The 21,748-nt window shown below is 37.2% G+C and overlaps 1 protein-coding gene across 1 annotated transcript in view; it reads right to left on the bottom strand.

The window, feature by feature from the left end:
* Positions 1-6,916: 6,916 nt before the first annotated feature.
* The window catches only part of LOC107584709 (matrix metalloproteinase-15-like), a 28,113-nt gene continuing 13,281 nt past the window's right edge, over positions 6,917-21,748 (bottom strand). The window contains exons 5-10 of the mRNA XM_016271416.1: positions 20,111-20,272; positions 17,755-17,981; positions 15,549-15,687; positions 12,248-12,398; positions 9,742-9,860; positions 6,917-7,950 (exon numbers count right to left, since the gene is read on the bottom strand). Coding sequence (XP_016126902.1) covers positions 7,481-7,950; positions 9,742-9,860; positions 12,248-12,398; positions 15,549-15,687; positions 17,755-17,981; positions 20,111-20,272 — 1,268 coding nt within the window. The 3' untranslated portion in view covers positions 6,917-7,480. The remainder of the gene's footprint in view (positions 7,951-9,741; positions 9,861-12,247; positions 12,399-15,548; positions 15,688-17,754; positions 17,982-20,110; positions 20,273-21,748) is intronic.

The following is a 21,748-nucleotide window of genomic DNA, read 5'->3' as shown; positions in this document are numbered from 1 at the left end:
ATATATATATATATATATTTATACTTGTAAATAATTTATATTATATATAAATATTTATATATAAATCCAACATATCTTTCCTTAATATATACATGCATTTGTGTGTATTTAACTATACATAATAAATACACACAGTACACAAACATATATTATGTAAATATAAACTTTTATTTTGAATGCGATTAATCGCGATTAATCGTTTTGCAGCCCTACCCGAAACTGATTTTGGACAAACTTCTGAGGTAGCGTAATAGTTTAATGATCTATAACAAAATAGAGAGAGCGTCGATGATTAAGCACGTACTGTATTTAATTACTGCAGTTATTAATTTCTCACTAGAAATTACATCAAAAATGGAAAAAGTTGGTCAAATACTTACATTTACACACAAATGACCATCAACCACAATTTTCAGATGCCATCTTTATTTGTTAACTCAACTGTTATAGAATGGAACACACTGGATTTGTGGGATTTCATAGTCAGCTAAAGACATCTATGTGGCTTTCAAAAATCGATCAGATGAAGGCATCTCAGGAGACAGGAAGTGACACAAATGTTGGATTTAGACAGGCCTTGTTGCCCTCCTACCTCCGTATGCTGCTTGCAGAGACAGCATCTATCAGCTTTTCAGATGCAGCCATTCAGTTCATTTGTTACACTGGAAAGTACTCAGACTATTTCTGTAAAATCTATAGACTATTTTCTGAAAAAATGCAGTAAAAACTGTAATATTGTTAAATATTATGATAAAACAATAAAAAGGGTAATTGTGACTTATTTCACCATTCTGACTTCTCAGAATTACAAGTTTATATCTCACAATTGAAAGTTATAAACGCAGAATTGAGTTAACATCTTGCAATTTATATCTTTGTCTAAGAATATATATAAACTCAGAATTGTGAGGGGAAAAAGGTCAGTTACCTTTTTTATTATTATTATTATTATTATTACAATTACAATCCTGTGGTGGAAACAGGCTTCCATATTTTTCAACGCTTTTGTTGTGTGTGTGTGTGTGTGCGTGCGTGCGTGCGTGCGTGCGTGCGTGTGTGAACTTTAGTTTTCAAAATTATTTGATAAATAGCAAGTTCAAAAGAAGTTCTATGAAACAAATTTTAGTAACAATGTAAAACTCTTTACTGTCACACAATTTAATGCATCCTTACTGAGATTACTATTGATTTCTTTGGCGGGGAAAAAACACTGGCCCTAAACTTTTGAATGGTAGTGTAGGTCATCCAAGCATACAGAAATTTGGGAATGGTATTTAAGCAAACAGGAATATTACTAAAAAAAAGGACATAACAAGGAACTCAAGTCACAAATCTGACCTATACTTTCATCATTTAAACATGCAATAAACAAAGTTTATCTGAGAAACAGAGTTGCATGTCAGGCCACAGTGTTGTTGAAAACTTTTTGTAATTCTACTCTAGTACTGTGAGATGCCAGTGGTTTACCATGCAGTTGTCAGAAAGTAAAACTGGCAGTGATCCAGAAAGCTTCCTGCACAGATGATAATTAAAACTGTATAAAACTTAGCACACTCAGGATATATTGTTTCTGCTTGGATTCCTGCAGTCCACTTTGTGGCAGCTGTATTAAAAGAACCAAAGACTTAAACTACTTCAGTCTGTGTGCATTGAATTTATTTAATACACGAGTTTCACAATTTGAGTTGAATTACTGAAATAAATGAACTTTTCCACAACATTCTAATTTATTGAGATGCACCTGTACATGCTTCGATCGCTTGTTTCTCTTCTTTTCTCTTTGTTTCAGCAGACCTCTATAAATACCCCACCCACTCTCCCATGGCCCATGCGGCCCTGATCTTTCCTGAGGGAGAGGAAATGTAGGCTGATTCAGGGACCCGATCTTTCTCCTGGGAGAGAGGAGAGCCCAGTGATGGGGGTTGGGAGGGATATGGCTTTTTTACAGTGGAGATCTCTGGAGGTTTGCACTGTACAGTTCAGTGTGGACAAAACATGGGCAACCATGAAAGGCAAGAACAACAATGAACATCAGATGAAAGTGGAACAATGCTTTTTCATGCATACTTTTGATTGGCTAATGTTATAAGGGTTTCAAGTCAACATGACATTGTTTGCAACCCATTTTACTTGTGAAATGTGATGCATTGTTGAATTGTGAACAAGACCAGGAATTGGCCTTACATACAGTAAGTAAATTAGGTCAATTTTGATTTCATGTTGACTTTGAAGAGACGTTAAAAAGGCCTACATTTTTCAGACATAACTGTGGAACTTTCTTTATTCAGCAGAAAGCGGAGACATGACTCTTTAACATCTTTTTTTCTTTTATTACTGTTTACATGTCCAGCATGGATTGTTAAACACACTCAGAAGATGTGAACAAACACAAATGTATAAAAGCCTCAGTTTCTACATAAGAAAAAAATCAAAAACACAAATCGGAATGTTATTAACAAGGTAAAAATAAAAATAAAATAAAAATATTGAAAAGGTACTATTTACAATTTTAAAAATGACCAAATTTAAGATAATATTAAGAAAAAATATTAACTGAAAATATAATTAAACTAAATTTAATTTTACCACCATTAATGGAGATGATGAGGTGTTTAAGAAAACACTGCAGCACAACTTTGTGCACATTAACAGCATTGCTTTAAATGTTAGTGATTTGCTACTATATTTTTGTCTGAAAATGCTTTGTCTAGTTTTAAACAGCATGTTTTTGTAAGGCTCGTTAAAATTCCCTTCAGGACAGTGTGCATTGCCTAGATGCATTGTTGCACAACAGGCCGATTTGATTTTGAATATGTCATTGTCACAGAACAATGCAGACAAAAGCAAATACACTGTCTCATTCTACTCGGCTGATTCCACAAAGGTGAAGACAACATATCTCAGCCTTTTTCAGCAACTTATTTAGTAAGTCAACAATGATTGCAGTCAAATAACTGCAGCTGGTTAATAAATGGTGTGGACGGATGTTCTTAGAGGCACCTCTGATCAGAGCTCAAGTTTATATCAGGAGAATATACACAGACACAGAGAGAATTCACTCTGCATATGTAGCATCATTGGGGGGTCAGACATAAAAGTAGCAGTGGTCCTGAGCTGCGTTTATGAGAATGGTGTGACCGAAACAGTCAACGTCCATGATTCACACCAAAAGCCTTCTGAACAGAGGCTGCTGTTAGTATGCAATGCTAGTGTGAGGCTTGGTGGGAGGAAGCTTTCTGGCCCTGGCTGAGGGCCCAGTCTATCTTCCTGTTGGCCAGAAGCAATGTGCAGGACAATAATGCAGCAAGAGAGAGGGGCCATTGTTATAAGAGCCAGTCCTAAACTTGGCCAAGAGTTGACTCGAGATGACGGAGAAAATGTTAGACCTATAAATCTACAGTATCACATACTAACAAATAAACAGACTGTTTTGATTATTCATCAGTCATTGTCTACCACAATTTTGTTTAATCACCCTTATCGTCTCTGAAATCAAAAAATCTGTGTTGAAACAAAATATACTATAAGTAATAATCTTTTATGCATACTAAACTAGTGCCCTTACAACCTTACCACAATGATACCATGGTACAGTGAATGTATCAGATGTATATTTAACCTAGGACTGTACCAGTGGGGCCAGTTCCCAGGGACCGCCAAAGCCTAAGACTGTGTGAAAGATTGCCAAAGGGACTGCCTAGGATACTTGAGTCTCAGTAGATCAAACTGACCACTAGGGCCCTGGGCTACCAAACACATTAGTGGGACATGATTGCTAGGGCTCCTGGCATCCCGGTGCATTTAGTGGGACATGACCACTAAGGCCCTGGGCCCCAGACCCTCCGGCGCATACAGTGAGTCATAACCACTATGTTCCTGGTCTGCCCAGTGTATACAATTGGGCATTCCCACTAGGGCCCCAGCCTACAGTGGGACATTACCAGTAGGGTCTCGAGTGGGACATGATCGCTAGGGCCCCTGGAAACCCTGTGCATACAGTGGGACATGACCATTGGGGCCCCTAGCCCCTTAATGAATACAGACCGAGCTGACTTCTAAGGCTCCAGGCCCCTCACAGCATGCAGAGTGAACTGACCACTATGGCCTCTCAGGAGCTGGGGCCCTGGTCACCTTAACAAAAACAGCATTTGCTGACCTTTCAGTTCCCATTAGATCACTACAGCTCTTGGCTACTGTTGTTGGTCAACTAATGTTATCCTAGCAAAATGTGTTCTCTAATTTTGTTGCCTAATACAGGTCTACCAATAGAGGTGGAACTAAAAGGAATGGGGCTCCAAAGATTCTTGCTCAGGGGCCTCAAGGAACCATGATCTGGCCTTGAATGCCATACATGATTCAGTATGATTTCGATTCCAAGGTACTTCAAAGAATTCCATTGTATTTGGTTTTGTCCAAAAATGTTATTACCGTGGTACTACAGTATTTCCAAAATACTATGCAAATACCTTGTAAAAGTGACTAATTATGGAAAAAGGCCATAAAGGAGTGTGATAAATAGACAAAGAAGGGGCTGGAGCAGGAATAAGACAGCCATAAGGCCTGAGTGAGCCCCTGAGAGTGAGCGTTTCAGATATCCTTCAAGCTTGTTTATGTATTCCTCATTGATCTGGGCGACTGTAGGAGAAGGTAGAGGGCGTCGGGGGAGGGACGGAAGAGCTTTTATGTCTGATTAACTCTCCTCCAAATCTCCTCGGACGACAGGAGCACTGTGAGGAGGGGCGGATCGCCTGGCAACGATATTCGGCGGGATTCATCAGTGACAGCATTCCGATCATGACTGTCCTGTGTCTCCTCTACTCTTCCAATAATATTTATCAAAGTGCTTTTTTGCTCTACCTTGTCTGACAGGGCAATATTTATAATACCACTCACTTTCGTTCTCTCCTCTACATCTGCCTCTCCCAGTGCAAAAGGAGAAACTCTCTCGCTGATTGTGAAGAGTAAATGACTGAGATTTTGTCAGAGGCACTTTAAAAAGTGGCGGTGGTTTGTTTCTTAATGCTTTCCGTGTCCGAGTATACTAGCTGAGTTTATGTAGGTTAGAAACTAGACTAAGCAAACACCACAGAAAGCAAACACATACCTACCTGACACTGGTTATATCTTACAATGTTAGGAAACTTGCCTAATTTGTCTACTTTGCCTAGTAGATCACATCAGCATGAATAAGTCGTGAATGAAACAGGGATCATGTTTCTGCTGGTGGTCAAGGAATGCGCTCCAAAAATAACTGGCAGTGGACCCTGGCAATGTGGGCCATGGGATTGTGTGCCAGCAAGCTCTCATGTAGGGATGATATTGCTACACACACTATCTACCAAGCATCTCAAGCTTAGGCCAAAAATATACTCTACGCAAGTATGCTAATGCAGATGTGAATGCTAGGCCAATGCACTTCAAGTGGACCGTCTCATCAGATATACTTAATGTGCGTTCATATTCAAACCTCAAGGTAAGGTGATGGAGACCTTGAAATGTCAAGTATTAATGAAAGCTTTATTCAGGTAGCTATGTCGACAGTGTAACTAACCTAAACTTGCTCAGCAAGATTCGCTTCAAACTAATGCTGCCTAAGAGTAAGAGGCTTGAAAAAAAAAACATCTAGCCACAGAAGGTCCTATTTGGAAATTAATTTACTTTTACATTTATGCTAATATACGCTATAGCGCCACTTGTGGAAATGCTGAGAATGCAACATAAAATTGAGGTAACTAAACACGTCCACATACTTGCGTATGAGTATGTTTCAGCCTTCTAGAGGGAGCTTGCTTTGGGTTTATCCCACTCCTGCTTGTTTATTACACCCCCACCCCTAAAATATCCCATCACTGTAATACAATCCAGTTCAGACTCTTAAAAACACACCATAAGCCCTTTCCCAAAGACTTAAGATATAAGGTTTCTGCATCTAAACCCTTTTCTTTTGAACTCACAGTTATCCCTACTTCTTTCCCTCTCGTTTCAGCCCACCTATGTCAATGCAAGTAATATTTCTTTGGTAGGGAGAGCTTTGGGTTGGGGTAGAAAGAGGTTAGCAATGGCTATCACCTACTGCTGTTTTCAAAATTAGACTATTACCTAACATTCCCTACAACAGTGGGCCCCACTAAGGCTTTTATTTCTAATTGGGCCCGAGAAGCTTTCTCAAGTGTATTTTACTGAGTTTTAAATTGGTGTATGTACGCTAGTGGTATTCATTATAAAGCTCTTTCGTTCAATCAAATGAAAATATGAAAATGCTATTATATAAATATGCACGCAGCAAATGGCTTCAGCACCAGCAAAGTAAAATCTTGCTCAATGCCTCAAGTTTTTTCAAACCCTTTAAATGAAAGCAACCTAAGTGTTATGTTTCTCAGACAATAAACTGTATAATTGCCACAGTGTCATGGGACATTTGGGAGATAAAAACACTTTAGCTTGCAAGGAAGAAATCAGGAGGGCTCTAAAAATATGGACAGGACCACATAAAACATGTCTGGCTGGCACGACCAAGGCACAGTTGTTAAAACAAGGGGCAATAAAATGTGACTTTTTGTTATGATCGCAGTAGGTAAGCAAAATTTAGAGAAAAGTCCCTATTTTATGACATCAAAACAAATAGCAGGTAAAATTCAGCCAAATGCAACTGGACTTAGTTACTGGTTGAATAACCAGGTCCAGTTGCTCCAAAAAGGAGGGTCGATTAATGCAATACTAATGCAATATTTTTTTAACACAATAAATGCTTTCTATATTAAAATATTATTAGCATAACAATTTTAGCTGAAAAAAATTACCATGATTTTCTTCACTCAAGTGATGTGGTCACTCAAAAAATTTAAAAATGAAGAATGAAAAAAATCCTATTTATTTTTAGGTTTCATTTAGATTTTGAATCCCAGACTTCCATGTGGTCTCAGACGTTTGAACCCCACTGTATATCAACAAGTTATGATGCAAGTGGCCACAGTCCTTACAGTCTTTATGATGATATATTACAACTTGCCCGGCCAGTTGGAAAACCACAGCTGAGAGTCCTGAGAAAAGGTGAATGGATGCAGAAATATTCCTAAGAGAGATATTCCTTTCTCCGCTTTCCCTTTCCTCTCTTTTTGCTCTGCAAGACTTCCCGTTCATCATTTACGCTGTAATGACAGATGACTAATTGTGACATCCTAAAATTACAAATTAAGAAAAAACCCACAAACAACTGATTTAAAAGAAAATAAGATATTATGAAAAGAAAAACCGAACAAAAAAATCAATGTGCAAACTTTCTGATATAAATAGACTAGTCAATATGTTAGGAGAGCACCATGAGAAAGGAAAAGAAGGGTGAAGATGAATATGATGTGTGTCAGTATCTGTATGTATGTGTATGTTTGTAAGCATGTTTATGGTGGTGTTTTGTGTGCGCAAAGTTTTTGGACGTGTGAAATGAAAGGGCAGAACAGGGATCGAGGGTCATTCTGAGAGGTTAAACCCAGTCCTGCAGTGAACGTCTGCAGTGAACTAAATACGTGGGTGCTCCTTTCCTCTGTAGTGTGTTAATGATTGCGTAGATCAATCCCAAGATGCACAGCACCAGGACCAGGGGTACCGTCACCATGATGATGTTCATGGTGCGCTCTGTCTCGTCTACCTTCAGAACCACATCCACCTCATTCGTTTTCTCTTCAGTCTCCTCTTTAGAGTCAACTTCATTGGTCTTGTCTCTCTCTTTGTCCTTTTCCTTGTCTTTGTCTTTGTCTTGGCCAGCGTCTGGGTTGAAGGGTGGCCTGTCAGGCCACTTGCGTCCCGGATCCACATCAGTGTCTCTGTCAGGATTGAGGTCCACGTTACAGCCCATGAAGTCTCTAAGAATGGACTTTGGGTACCCTGGCTCGCTCTTCATTCTGTGGTTGTCAAATTTCCAGTACTTTGTACCCTTGTAGAAGTACGTATAAGCTGTGTGAGAGACAAACAAGATTGAAGAGAGAAAAATGTGTTAAAAGTGTATCACTGAAATTACATAAAAGCTCAACCAGATAGCTTATCAAAATTATAAACTATAAAACTATACAAAAATAACACACACACACACACACACACATATATATATATATATATATATATATATAGTTCAGTCATGAAACTCTAGATGGCGCATTCTGATGAGTTGTTAACGTAACCGATGATATTCAGAGAGTTAAACGACTTGGCACAGCTGATTGTTTCATGCTGCATATGCAGGCAATGAGCTTACTGGCTTGCATTTATATGGCTGGCTAGCATTCACTAGAGATTCCTGCAGCACGCTTTCAGAGTTCTCTGAAACCCTCCATCTTCCCCAGCTCCACCTGTATAGATCTGCTACGGGGTTATGTTATATGCTATTTGTGCAGCAGCAGTATGTCTTAAATACTCACGGCACCGTATCGCCATATGCAATGGCAGTAGCAAGTTCCTGTACTTGCTTGCAGCAGCATCAATAATCTACAACTACAGCAATAACCAACAGCAGCAGCAATTCAGCAGCAGCGTAGCAGATCTGTTCCGCCAAGACCAAATACATTAACATGGTCATATCCATCACCATGCTAAAATGTTCCGAGAGTTGTCATGAGTGAAATATATACAGTATATACTGTGTATATATTTTGTATATATATGTGTGTGTGTGTATATATATATATATATATGTGTGTGTGTGTGTGTGTGTGTGTGTGTGTGTGTGTGTGTGTGTGTGAAGTTTTTCTTCAAATGTGACATGAATGCATTTTCTTGGATTGAAAAATATGGAGAAAAAAATAAATGGTTTAAAAATAGACAACAAATAACTAAAAAATATATTGCCATATGGGTTGAGATTGTCAGGTTAAATTAATGTGAAGCTCAACTGTTAACGTATATTTTTAGTAATGTTTATAATGGAAGTCTATGGGATGAACATTAAAATACACACTTGGCCTATTGGCACTTAGTCACCTTCTTGATGGATCAGACTGCTATCTCAGGTTCTGCGCAATACATTTACAGCTGACCATGTTAATAAGTACAGTATAAATAAATTTAAATCTGAACTACTATTTCTGGTCTATGCAACAGATTTAAATGTCATGCAATTGGCAGACAGCTGAGGTGATCCTGAGGTGGTCTCAATAATCAGATTGCTAACCGTCACAAATTTGTAATGCAACTCTCTACCGTTCGCACATTACCTTCAAGAATACCAGAACGGGACCATTTACAAAGACAAATCCAGCCACTCGAATTACATGGGTAACACATGACTAGAACTTAATCCAATAAATGGACAATTCAGACTGAAATTTCCAGCTCAAATAACATTAAATAAGAACTTTTTGCTTTAACAAAACTACAAGCTGCACATTTCTGCTTTTAAACTTATAAATGTACTATTACATGTCCATTACTGTACTTTTTTCAAACTTAGGACTTTTAGAAGGCAAAATTATAGTCCATCTATGGTAATCGATTGCATGCCACAAATCCTGTCGACACATTTTAATTTGTTTTAAACCAGGAACATTCCATTAAATGGGAAAGCGCTTTCAGTGATATAAGTGTCTCCATATAATATCACATTATTTCCTCAAATCACATTTCACACATTACATTCTCTCACTTCCTTTGTTTCACCATCTGATTGATCTGATTGATCTCCATCCATCCTGTACATTAAGGTGACAGGCACTGGATGACCCCTCAACCCCACACACCATTTCACTCACTCACCTCCATCATCGCTGAGGAAGGCCCCCTTGGGAGAAGACGGCACAGAAGTGCCCCACACACTGATTGGCTTAGGGTAGTCCTGATCTGCGGCTCTGGAGTGCTCATTAAAGCGCCAGTACCTGTAGTTTATTAAACACACCTCAATGCAAATCATTCTGCCTTTTCTTGATGCAGCCATTTAAGCAACAGCACAGAGACCCCATTTACACATGCTATTAACATTTATCACAGATGCTCTGATCACAAGGGCACAGCACTGAAATCACTAACCATATTCCATGTGGTCACTTTAAATGTTTATCATAAATGCTGATGCAAAACAAACACTGAAAAAAACCTACTTATTAGGGGGTGACCCTGAAGAGTTGACGATTCGATGCTTCGATAGGAGGAGCCTGATTCGGCTATCAATCTCACAGTCGAATATTCGCTGAGGTGTTAAGATCATGCCATTTTGGCTATGTGGGGGTGCTCAAATGTCTGATTTCACATAGAACTACCGGTTTTCTCCCAGTAGGTTAATATACATAATACTGTAAATAAGAATCTGAAAATAAATAAGCTTTAAATAAATAGTTTAACGTGCGTGAATAAATCCAACCACTCCTATAGATTTAAGTTTCACTTTCCATAATCCGTGATCAACAGAGGAGCGTCTCGGCGGCATGGATTAAAGCTTTAACAAGACTCAAACACGTAAAAGTAAAAGACTGGATTTTTTTCGATCAGGTAGGGTACAAGTGATTTCAAAACATTTCAGCCGCTTAATATCGTGTATATATTATTTATCTCGTATAAGATGCATTTGGTTGAGTTGCGCTGCAGTAAAGCGCTTCATTGTTGTACGTTCTGTAGGTGATTATCTCTTCAGCATGCAGGGTGAGCAGCACAAACACCAATGCATAATTCTATGACTGGGAATGTCATATTCATAACATTATAATTAGAACACTATTATAATAAAATGCTGTGAATTTTTAGAGTTTAGTTGCCGTGTTTCTGCACGTTGTTGCGTGAAGAACGTCTCCACAAAAGGAGTTCATTCAGAACCGCGCAGACACGTTCATGTGCATTCGGGGCATTTTGTGCAGCTAGCCTATAAGTCGTAATATTAACGTTATGTTGTATAAATTACGAAGCGTATACTATATGAGAAAAATCCCATTGATTAAACCCTGCTATCAAATGCATCATTCTACTGGTCATCTTCAGCGCGCACAGCTCAAAACAGAAATGCAGAACATTAATAACTACTGTCATATACATAACGTCATAATGAGAGCACTATTGTAAAAAATGTTGTGAATTCTTAGGGTTTAATGTTAACTATCTTTTAATCAAAACATAAAACATTATTTAACCCGTTTGTATCTGCAAGACACCCGTTACACATTTTCCCTGTGTGTTAACGTCAGTAATTATGGCTGTCAAATGTCTGACTTGACTCTTGGTCATGTATTTTCCAAAAAAAAAAAATCCAATTGAACTATGAAAATCCTTAGTCGGGGACACCCCTACTACTTATGTAACATTTTATCATTGTGCCAAATATATATGAACAAGGTTAACATCTAGATTTATCACATTTTAATAAAAAAATAATAATTTAGTTACATGTTGCAACCAAGTAAAAAGTACTATCTTTTGTATATGTAATATAACATTATAAAACAATAAAATTTATAAATGTATTTATTATTATTATTCACAAATATCAGGGTTTTTTTAATGAAACATTTTTTGGGGAAATAATAAATTAACCTTGCTTTGTCATAAAGAGGTCCATAACATAACATAATCTGATCCATAACGTAATTTCCTTTTTTACTTAATTTTCTGCATGTTAGTTGCACCACATGACTTGATTTTGCAGAAAGGTTTTTCAAATATGAATAAGCAAAGCAGTTACGTTAAAATACTGTTGTTGTTTTTCTGGGAAATTGTAATAAAACATTGTTTTAAGGTCTATGCATTGTTTTTTTTTTCATTATACTGTATGAATTATGATTTATTGACAGTTCATATATTGTATCCCCCTGACATTTTTGACTTTATGCTTCCTGCAAAATGTTTAAATACATTTTTATTTAGAAATGAAATATATATATATATATATATATAATTTAAAGTGTGTATTGAGGTCATTGTATTTATAATTAAAATTTATTTTAAATGAATAGATTTTCATTTCATGTCCCATTGACCGATTTAATGAAAAATGGATATCTGTCATCAAAAAAAAAAGAAAAAAGAAACCTGATCCCCGCCCCTTGATGAAATCCGATCTGGGGTGGTCATTAAAGAAGCATGCAAGACATGTTAATACCATGAGTAAACATCAATCTGTCTCGACTGGTCACTTGTGATCAGGTCACCCGAGACTGATGTTAAGAGCAGGTGTAAACAGGGTCAGTAAGGCATCCAAAACAACTCAAGGGAATGATTAGACAATAAACATTAGAGGCAGAATTATTTGCAGAACAAAAAAATAAGAGTAGCCCCTCACCAGTCTCCTTTGAAGAAGTAAGTGAAGCCAGAAGGTTCCCACCAGATGGCCGTATCTATCTTGTCATACGGGATGTCTCTACCATAGTCCACCAGTTCTTGAGGATAGCCGGGCTCCAGGTTGGCTTCTCTGAACAACCAATACTGATTCCCTACAGGTGGATAGAAAGAGGCAGTAGTGATAATCTGACACTTTTTTGTAAATTTCTATTAAATATTGTGTAAATGTTTTTTGAAAGATTTTTTATATAATATTTCCACAATTCTACGTTTAGTGGTGTCCCAATTCAGAGGCTGCATTCCAAGACCGAATGCGTCACAGCGGCGCAACAAAAGGTTACAAAACATTTCACTACAACACTGTTAGAAAACAAACAAGTACTTGTATAAGTCAGCGCATGGAAGCAACCCTGTACGTCACTTGAACATCACATTGAACTGATACTGTGGAGACTCTGGGATATGCGGCACACACACAATTAAAATACTCCTTCAAATACAGCCTTTGTTTCCTGGGCCATGAAGGATACAAAGAATGGATCCTTTGCAGCACAGGCTGTCCCTAGATTAATTGCGCACTGGTGATGACAGGATTCTTTTTTTGAGAGAGAGAGAGAATTTGAGATGATTTGAGCTTTGTGAAATGGTGCGTTATCCAATAAACAAAGCTTGGTTCGACCTTCTCTGACTTTAAAGGTGTGGCCTTTGAGACACAGCTTTATTCTCATTTACTATCATACAGGTTTATACATCGGCCACCCATTGAAAAAAACATATTGGTTAACCACTAGAAAGCAGGTTTTAAAAAAACGTCAAAAGTTCAAAAATGGACATGAAGAAAGAGAACAGAGGTTGAAAACAATGGCAAGGAAGTAGAAAAGACAAGAAGTGGGAGGCAGCAACACTCAGGATTTCATGGTGCATGTACAGGGACTTTCCAACCTTTGGCACAGTAATACAAACTCCAAAACTCAACCACAGATTTGTGTTTACTCTCTGTTATAACTCAAATAACTGCACTACAGCACTGCAAGAGATGCACCAACAATGCAGGTTTGGTTCAAATCCCACATTTTAGTGGTTAAAGCGACAGCGAAATCATCGCATGTAGCCGTTACAGAAACACTGGGATAAGCTTGAGCTTTTATTATTTTACAGTATGGCAGACACTGAGGCACCATCCTCATGGACCCGTTTGATTCAGTCGGCCCATGTCCAAGTCCAACCGTTGCTGTCAGCATCTGGTAGAAGCGCTAGCTGACGCAATGGCCTCACCTCACTAAGACCAGATGTTGCTCCTAAGATTTTGGTCTCCTGGTTTTCTCCAATGGCAGAAATCCAAATTTTAAAGGGCCTTGCCAATGACATCATTACTTGCCATGCACAGTTTCTTTATTGGAGCCAGCTTTTCTCAAGTCTAACAAATATGCATTCATCTTCACAGAAATCTTCACCAGGAAGTTATTAGATGTCTGTTTCAGGGGTGCAGGGTGTTGATATGTATAACTAATGTGGGAAACCTCACTGTGGTTTGAGCAGTTTTTGATCTCAATCTGCTGGCAGGGCTTGATAATGAGAGTGGCCCACTGACCGAGTTTCAGACCAGTTGACTTTGCACCAGAGCCATTCATTGACACTGTTCATGTAGTTTTATGACTTTTGGATTTGGTTTCCTGTAATAAATTGGGCTGATTTAAATATGACACCAGGGTAAAGTTATCTAGCTGGATATTAAGCATGGATGTTGTTGAAATTGCAAACGTGACCTGTAAATGTTCTAGAAGCCCTAGTAACAATGGATTAAGAATTACAAAGCAATCAACAATGTTTGCAAAGTGCATTTATGTGTAATGGAGTTACATTATTATGTAAATAAATAAAACAGAGTAACATTTGTTTTCATTTTTTTTACATTAAAATTTGTTTTAATTCTGACCCATACAAAAATGTAAAATTCTAAATAAATAAAAAAAACATTTGGTAGTAGGACAGTGAAACTTTTTTCACTCCACCATTTTTTTAAGTTTGTATTTTACATTTTTATATGCACCAATAAAGAGTTAAGAGTTTAGACTATTTTTCATTGAAAGTTTTCTTTACTAGCTAGTCTAATTATAGCTATGTAAAAAAAAATCTTATTGTTGAGTAAATGTGTGTTTTGCTTCCTTTGCAAAATATATGGCCAATTTCAGAATTATTCGACGCCAAATTACATTTAGTTCTTAAACCCATATACTGGAAAACCCAGTAAGAATGGATAAAAATTCAAAACTAATTAGTAATGTTTGCACCGTGACAAACTGAGCAGACTAGAGCAAAGTATATTTATGAATTTATAGGTATAGGAAAAATTGTAATGCAAAAAAATACACTATATTATTATTTTTGGTGGTGGGGCAGAGAACTGCAAACAAAATACATCATGCAAAATACTAAAATGTTAATTTTTTAAAAATTCTAAATTTTCAGTAGCTGGAAAAAAAAAAAGGCAAAAATACTTACTGTCCTGATTGAAGCAAATCAAATATGAGTTAAAGCATTCACTGAGTTTTGCTTCCTTTACAAAATGTATGGCCAGAATTATGCAGCTCAAAAATTTAATTTTGTACATTTACCTTAAACTCATATATAAACCAAAAAGTCGTGTCCACACGTACACGGGTATTTTTATAAACTGAGTTTTTCCTTCTTCCGTTTTTAAAAAAAATCTCCGTCCACATGAAAACACAAACGCATGCTATGAAGCACTGTCAAGAGCATGCCAAACCAACATGTGGCGATATAATCTCAACTGTAAAGCCATATTGGCCAATCAGAAGCCTGAAAAAGTCTCCAGTAGGCGGAGATAACAGCGCAGGGTCCGACGTCACAAGCCAAAAACTCCGGTTTCGATATCTACACGATCATAACATTACAACCAGAGTTTTTGAAAATGCTCACCCTGGCAGGCGGTTTCAGTGAACTGGTACTGCGTTTGCGTGTGGACGAACGGCCTAACCGCGTATAAAAAGCTGCGGTTTTAAAAATAATTGCGTTTGTGTGGACAGGGCCTAAAACTCTACCTGTAAAATGCATCAGACTAACACATTAATGGCTGAGGGAAATCAAGGGTACTTCCTGTACTAAATGACAAACGTCAAAATCAATGGTTTGTTCTAATGTAAAAAGCACTTCAATGTGATGTAATTCTGCCAGCCTGGGTAATAATTTCTCTCATGAATATAGCATTTTTATGGTCTATATTAACTTTTAACAGCACAGAGCTAAATCAGTTTTCAAGTGCAGTCGGAAAGGGAAAATACCTTTGAAAAACACAAATCGCCCATCATGCCTTTCATATGCAGCATCAATGTCTCCCGGCAGACCCCTCCAGAAGTGTCCAATAGGCATTGGGTAGTTATCCAGCACTCTGTTCCTCCTCACTCTCCAGAACCAGCGGCCCTGAGGAAGCAATAAGACATGAATCAGCGACCACATGATAATGGTTGTGTATTTCTTTCCTAATGGTGGTCAGGTTTATTAGCAGTCCCACAACCCTCAGTTGACATGTGCACTGCTAAGAATAGGAGGGCTTCTGGTTCTCCTCCAGACGAAGAAGTCTTACTCTCCTAGGCCTACAACCTGCCCTGCAGTTCTCTGTGAAAGTCAATAGCTACCATCAACTGTTTGGTTACCAGCATTCTTCAAAATATATTAGTTTGCCTTCAACTGACAAGTTATGCACAGAAGTTGAATATTTAGGACATCTGACCAATAACATGAGCAGCTGCAGTAGTAATACTGTTTGCGAACACAAACAAATCATGTATACATTCTATGTAAAGACAAACACATCAGGTACATGGTACATACACTCATTGTATCCTTTACACTTCTGGCTTTCCACCAGGACCTTTAGTATGTTCCAAACCAAGCCCAAATTAAAACCAGAGCCGAGTCTGCGACCAACACACTCTAAATTTATCCTGCTTTCTCCCTACACACTCCTCAACCCCAACACCTCATCACAAACAGACACACGTGCACACACACACACACACACACACACACACACACACACACACACCCCTTGTTGTTCCATGGAGGAACACAATCTTGCACGAGGAAACTTGTAGGACTGTGTTACATGGGGAATGGGACCTTATTTCAGAAAACTGCCTTTTTAAGCATGGGAAATGCAGATTACTGTTGGGTGGTCCTTCACTCAAGGGCATCTGATTGTTGTCCAATGGATAACTTAAATTCTGTGGCCAGTTAAACAGTAACACCTGTAACAAAAACGCATGAATATTTTCCAACAAACTGTGCTTGCCCAAGGTCTGCCTCTGGCTCACCACATCTACAAATAAGATGGCTAAAAATTTAAAAATTGAATTTTAATGTTTTAATAATGAAGATTATATCTACATTTAAATAATAAAATATAAAAAATATTATTATTATTATTTTTACTTACAACATCAATAAATTAAAATTATTATTATTATTAATTTATTTTAATTTAATTTATAGATGTAAGCAAAAATTATTATTATTATTATTATTATTAACAACAATCACTTATATATTAAAAACATTTTAGAATTTTTGTTTTCTTTTTTTTTCCTTCTTTCTTTTATCCTATCCTATCATATCCTAAGACACAAATGTAAAATTCACATTTTATGCATTAGTCAAAACACCCACCCGCAAGAATCCATGCTATTTTGGTCCCTAGATTTCTATCTGCAGTAAAGTTAACTCTGGCACTGACATATTTGCTAAATGACCTCATGAGAATTTAGTGTTGGATGTGTTGTCAAGCATTTCCAAGAACAAGCATCTTTTCGTTCTTTCAGATACTGTACATTCCTTCTAATTTCTCCAACAGCAAGACTAAAGCCTTTTTCATCTAATGGAAAGAAAGTGAAAGATCATATGATGTGGACAGTGTTGTTCCAGATAAAAAGAGAGCGGAATTAAAGACACTCTGCCACAGAGAGCACTTCTTTCATGCAAGAACAAATCACATGACGTGACGCGACCACTAAACCGCAAACGGCACAAAGCAGATGAAGTCTGATGTATCTCCTGATCAACTCCAGACTTTAAATACATAACTCCTTTCCTCTTTATGGAGCTCTGCCCCGTAACAAAGACCAGCACTGGGGTTTTTACGGCCCATTGCCTAACAAAGCCTGATTGAGAGCAGGCCGGCCTCAGCGGGCCTCCACCTGCATGTCAGGGCTTTCACCTGGAACCGTGCACTGTTATTGTTTCAGCGCTTGAGCTGATCTGATTCAGAAAGCACTACAGCGGCTGAGTGAATCTCATGAAGCCTGTCAAAAACGTGCCTGGGACACATTGCATCCAAAATCCAATGGGGAAAAATGAAATTCTATTTTGCATGTAGACAATGCAATTTTAGACTTTTTAGCGATTTTATTACTATGAAACTAAAATGAGAAATGTAATTCTCATTGCCATAATGCAGAGAAAGTCTGTGGATATGTAGGGTCTTTAGCTCACCTTAAAAACAAACATTTCTCCCCTGAGCATGGTGACTGTGTCAAAATTGCCCTCGCAGATGTTGGGGCCGTAGTGATCTGGGCGATCGGTAGTGCGAGGCCTGTCCGGCCGGCGAGGGGGCGCTCCGGGAGGGTTCTTCGGAGGATGGGGTGCCCTGGGGTCTGGATGGGCTGGTCGCCGGGGGGTCACAGTGGGGAGAGCCTGAGTCGGAGAACTGCTAGGGGGTCCTACAAGAAACAAACAAACTCAAATTACTTACAGCATTTGTATAAATAATAGAATAGCATTGTGGCAACATCTTAGTTCAGTCTATGATAAATATAATATGGAGAACTAGATTTTATGCAAATTTTACAAAACAGTACACGTCCAGGTCACATTTCATCCCATAAAATAAGAACATACAGTGGGGCAAAAAAGTATTTAGTCAGCCACCAATTGTGCAAGTTCTTTTTTTTCTCATTTTGTCTCTCATAGTTGAGGTATACCTATGATGAAAATTACAGGCCTCTCTCATCTTTTTAAGTGGGAGAACTTGCACAATTGGTGGCTGACTAAATACTTTTTTGCCCCACTGTATATTTTGATAAAAATAAATGAAGCCTATTTGCTGACCATTAATAATTTGACATTATTTCCTATTACCATTGTCATAAATAATTATTTTTTAATTTTAATATTTATTTTAATTATAATATTTGTATCATTATTTCTAGCATTTATACACAAAACGGTAGTATTTGTTGTACCGTCTTTATGTAGATTTAAATTGGTATTGGTATTTCTGTATTATTGGTATTGATAAATTGATATTTCTAGCAATATTTGTACCATTTTTAAACAACACGGTAGTATTTGTTGTACTGTCTTTATTTAGATTTCAATAAAAAAATATTACAGTATTACAGTCATTAATTAATGCAATGCGTAATGATAATGTAGAGAGACAACAATGAGAATTAATGGGGGAAAAATAGTAACCGTTACAATAATGACAATTTGGGGGGGGATTTTACAAAATTTAATTTTGAATTGGGGGGGCGATTTTACAAAATTGCTTATTTGTCATGAAAACAAATGTCACAAAACTTTAAATGCTAATGGTCCTAAAACTAGGTTTAATTTTTTTTGTATGCAAAATAGAAAATATGTTCTTCAATTTGTAATGTATGAGCTATAATAGTGATGCTGATCTTCGCAAACTCACAAAAAAACTAAACAAAAATAAGTTAAATGATTTATGAATTTGCCATGACATAACCAAAATAACTTTCTTCTAAAGTGGGAATGATGCATGCAGTTCTCCCCACAGCTGAAACTCCCTCATGCAAAACTAAAACAAACATTACTAAAGTCCACAAAGACCATAAAGTTTCAAAGAAACATGACCTGGTCAAACGCAAAGTAAACCAGCTTAAAGCAAAAACAAATATTAGAAACCTTACACCATAAGCTTGAATAGCATTTAAACTACTTACTGTAAACAAACAAACAAACAAAATTTACAACACCACATGTTTATAATAACTCTGGTCCAGACTGAACCAGGAAACTAACAGCTATCTAAAGCTGTAAATCTATAAAGTGCCTATAAACATTTTCTGCACTTCTTACTCACAGGCAGATGATAAGGAGAACAACACATAACAGGATCCAGAAAATTAAATGCACCAGACCTGAACAAATGTTGCACATTGTCTAACGCACTGACCGCTATGCAATAACTTCAACTAAACACTTATTCTGTTTTAAACTGCACACTTGATCAGTATGGATGCTTATTTTCACAATTCTGACTTGTACAAAATCTTATGAACTTATAAACTTGCAATTATAACAAAAAAATATATATAAAACAGTATTTGACTTGTTTCATAATTGACTTTTTCCCCCTCACAATTTTTATTTCTCACAATTCAGACTTTTTGCATTTTGCAAGGTTACATTTAGAATTTATTTTATTTTTTTAATGTTTTTTTTTTTTTGCAAGTTTATACGAGTCAGAATTGTGGGGGGGAAAGTATTCTTTAAACTTGCAATTTTAAGAAATACAGCTTTTTTCCCACCAAGAAATACAAAAAGTACTTGGACACATCACGATTAACTTTTTTATATCTCACATTGCTGAATTTATTCTCAGAATTTCACGTTTATACCTTGCAGATTTTCATGAAATATTCTAAATTTGAGATAGAAATTCAAATTTGCAAGAAAAACTCCAAATTGTGAGATAAAAAGTCAGAATGACTTTTTTTATTATTATTATTCTGAGGTGGAAATCTGCTTCCATAGATCAGAGATAATATGCTGCAAAATCAGAAATGCCATGTTTACGACATCACAATCATCAGGTTACCATAAATCTGCTGAACCCCACGTAGATCATCTTCAGGCAGCTCAAAGTTTTCGGTGTCCATCCACTGGTAGAAAGGAGCCATAATAGCCAAAGGATTATTGGAGTGTTCCAGTCCAAGGGCATGGCCCAGCTCATGTACGGCAACCAGGAACAGATCATTGCCTACGAGGAGACACATATTAAATATCACAGGCTGTGGCATTAGAGAGAGCTGATGGTCAGCAATGAGCTGATTTACTGAGGTCACTAGTAAAGAATGTCTGATACAACATCTTATTAATCTTCATTCGCTCTGGGAGATCACAGCTGCATTTTATGGCCACTCTGACTTAAGGACACATGATATACTGCGTATCAACTAGAACATTACATTTGCTGGAGTTAAGTGTGCACATTAAACAAAATCGCTACTGGTCTTGCAGAAGATAAAGAAGTGCAGCTATATTTAGATGACTGGGTAAATAAGACATATGAGTGAAGAGGAGAGTGTGGAGCGCTTTAGGGGGAGTTGGGAAAAGGGTTCCCGCGGTTAGTTCTTGCTTAGTGCTGAGATGATGTGCACTTTAAAGTGGCATGAAATCAAAAGGAACTCTTTTTTTATCTTGATGCATCTTCCTGATCTAAACAGTTAATCTGTGCACGCTATTCCAAAGAAAAATGTTTGTCTTTGTGATCTACAATCCAAACTTTCCTTTTTGGCTGACGTCACTAAAACTGCTTAAGTTTCAACCTGTGAGTGCTGGCAGGTGATTAAGGAAGGAAAATTGACTGCTAACTGTAGTATGGATCATGTATGGTATGGATCACTTACAACAATCCAGTCAAGTCCTGCCCTATATGTTTCCCTCATTGAACTTTCACTAAATGCATCACTTTATAGAAGTAAAATGGGTTTGCAAATAATGCTTCATTTTGACTTTAATTCTGTTTTACATTCAGCTTAGACTGTTTGATCCACAGCTGAGTTTGATCCCCATCCATCTCTCCCTATTATGTTCACTGAAGGCAACAATGGGAAATGCATTATTATACTTTAACAGGCAAATTGTTTATCAATATTGGTTCACAACCTAGGCTGGATTGCTTTCATACCAACTTTGAACCATGACTACACCGGACCCCAGACTCCACTTTCTAGTGCACTTGATTACATTTAAAATATATTAACTGCATAACGCACTACACTTAAAACTATAATTACTTAAAAGAAGTACACTTATTTTCATGTTGAATCACATACTAAAGCACATGTCAATCACAAGAAAAGACTATTAAAACAAAATGCAAAATGTAAAAATTTGATCACTTTTTTTTTTTAAATGCACTTTGCATCTAAAGTGTGTTAAGAAACAGCTGTGAAAGTGTACGCTCTTTTAATACACTTACTGTAAGCGGCCTTCATTAATATTGCATAATCTCCAGTACATTTTAAGAAAAATACTGCAAGTGCACGTTCAATGCATATTCATATGAAAGTAGCTTGTGGATCAGTGCAGAACATTTGCAATTATCTGCACACTACAGAGATTTATTGATTTTAATCACGTTCTGTCTCCATTTTCCAGCTGTCACAATGATCTGTGCCTCTGCGGGTGTAAATGGCTCTATGCAATTCCTAAATCCTGATTTAGGGGGGGG

This window comes from Sinocyclocheilus grahami, unplaced genomic scaffold, assembly GCF_001515645.1.
Source record: "Sinocyclocheilus grahami isolate Dianchi unplaced genomic scaffold, SAMN03320097.WGS_v1.1 scaffold62.1, whole genome shotgun sequence".
NCBI lineage: Eukaryota > Metazoa > Chordata > Actinopteri > Cypriniformes > Cyprinidae > Sinocyclocheilus > Sinocyclocheilus grahami.
Note: the sequence above shows the minus strand (reverse complement) of the source record. Positions and strands in the feature narration are given on the sequence as shown.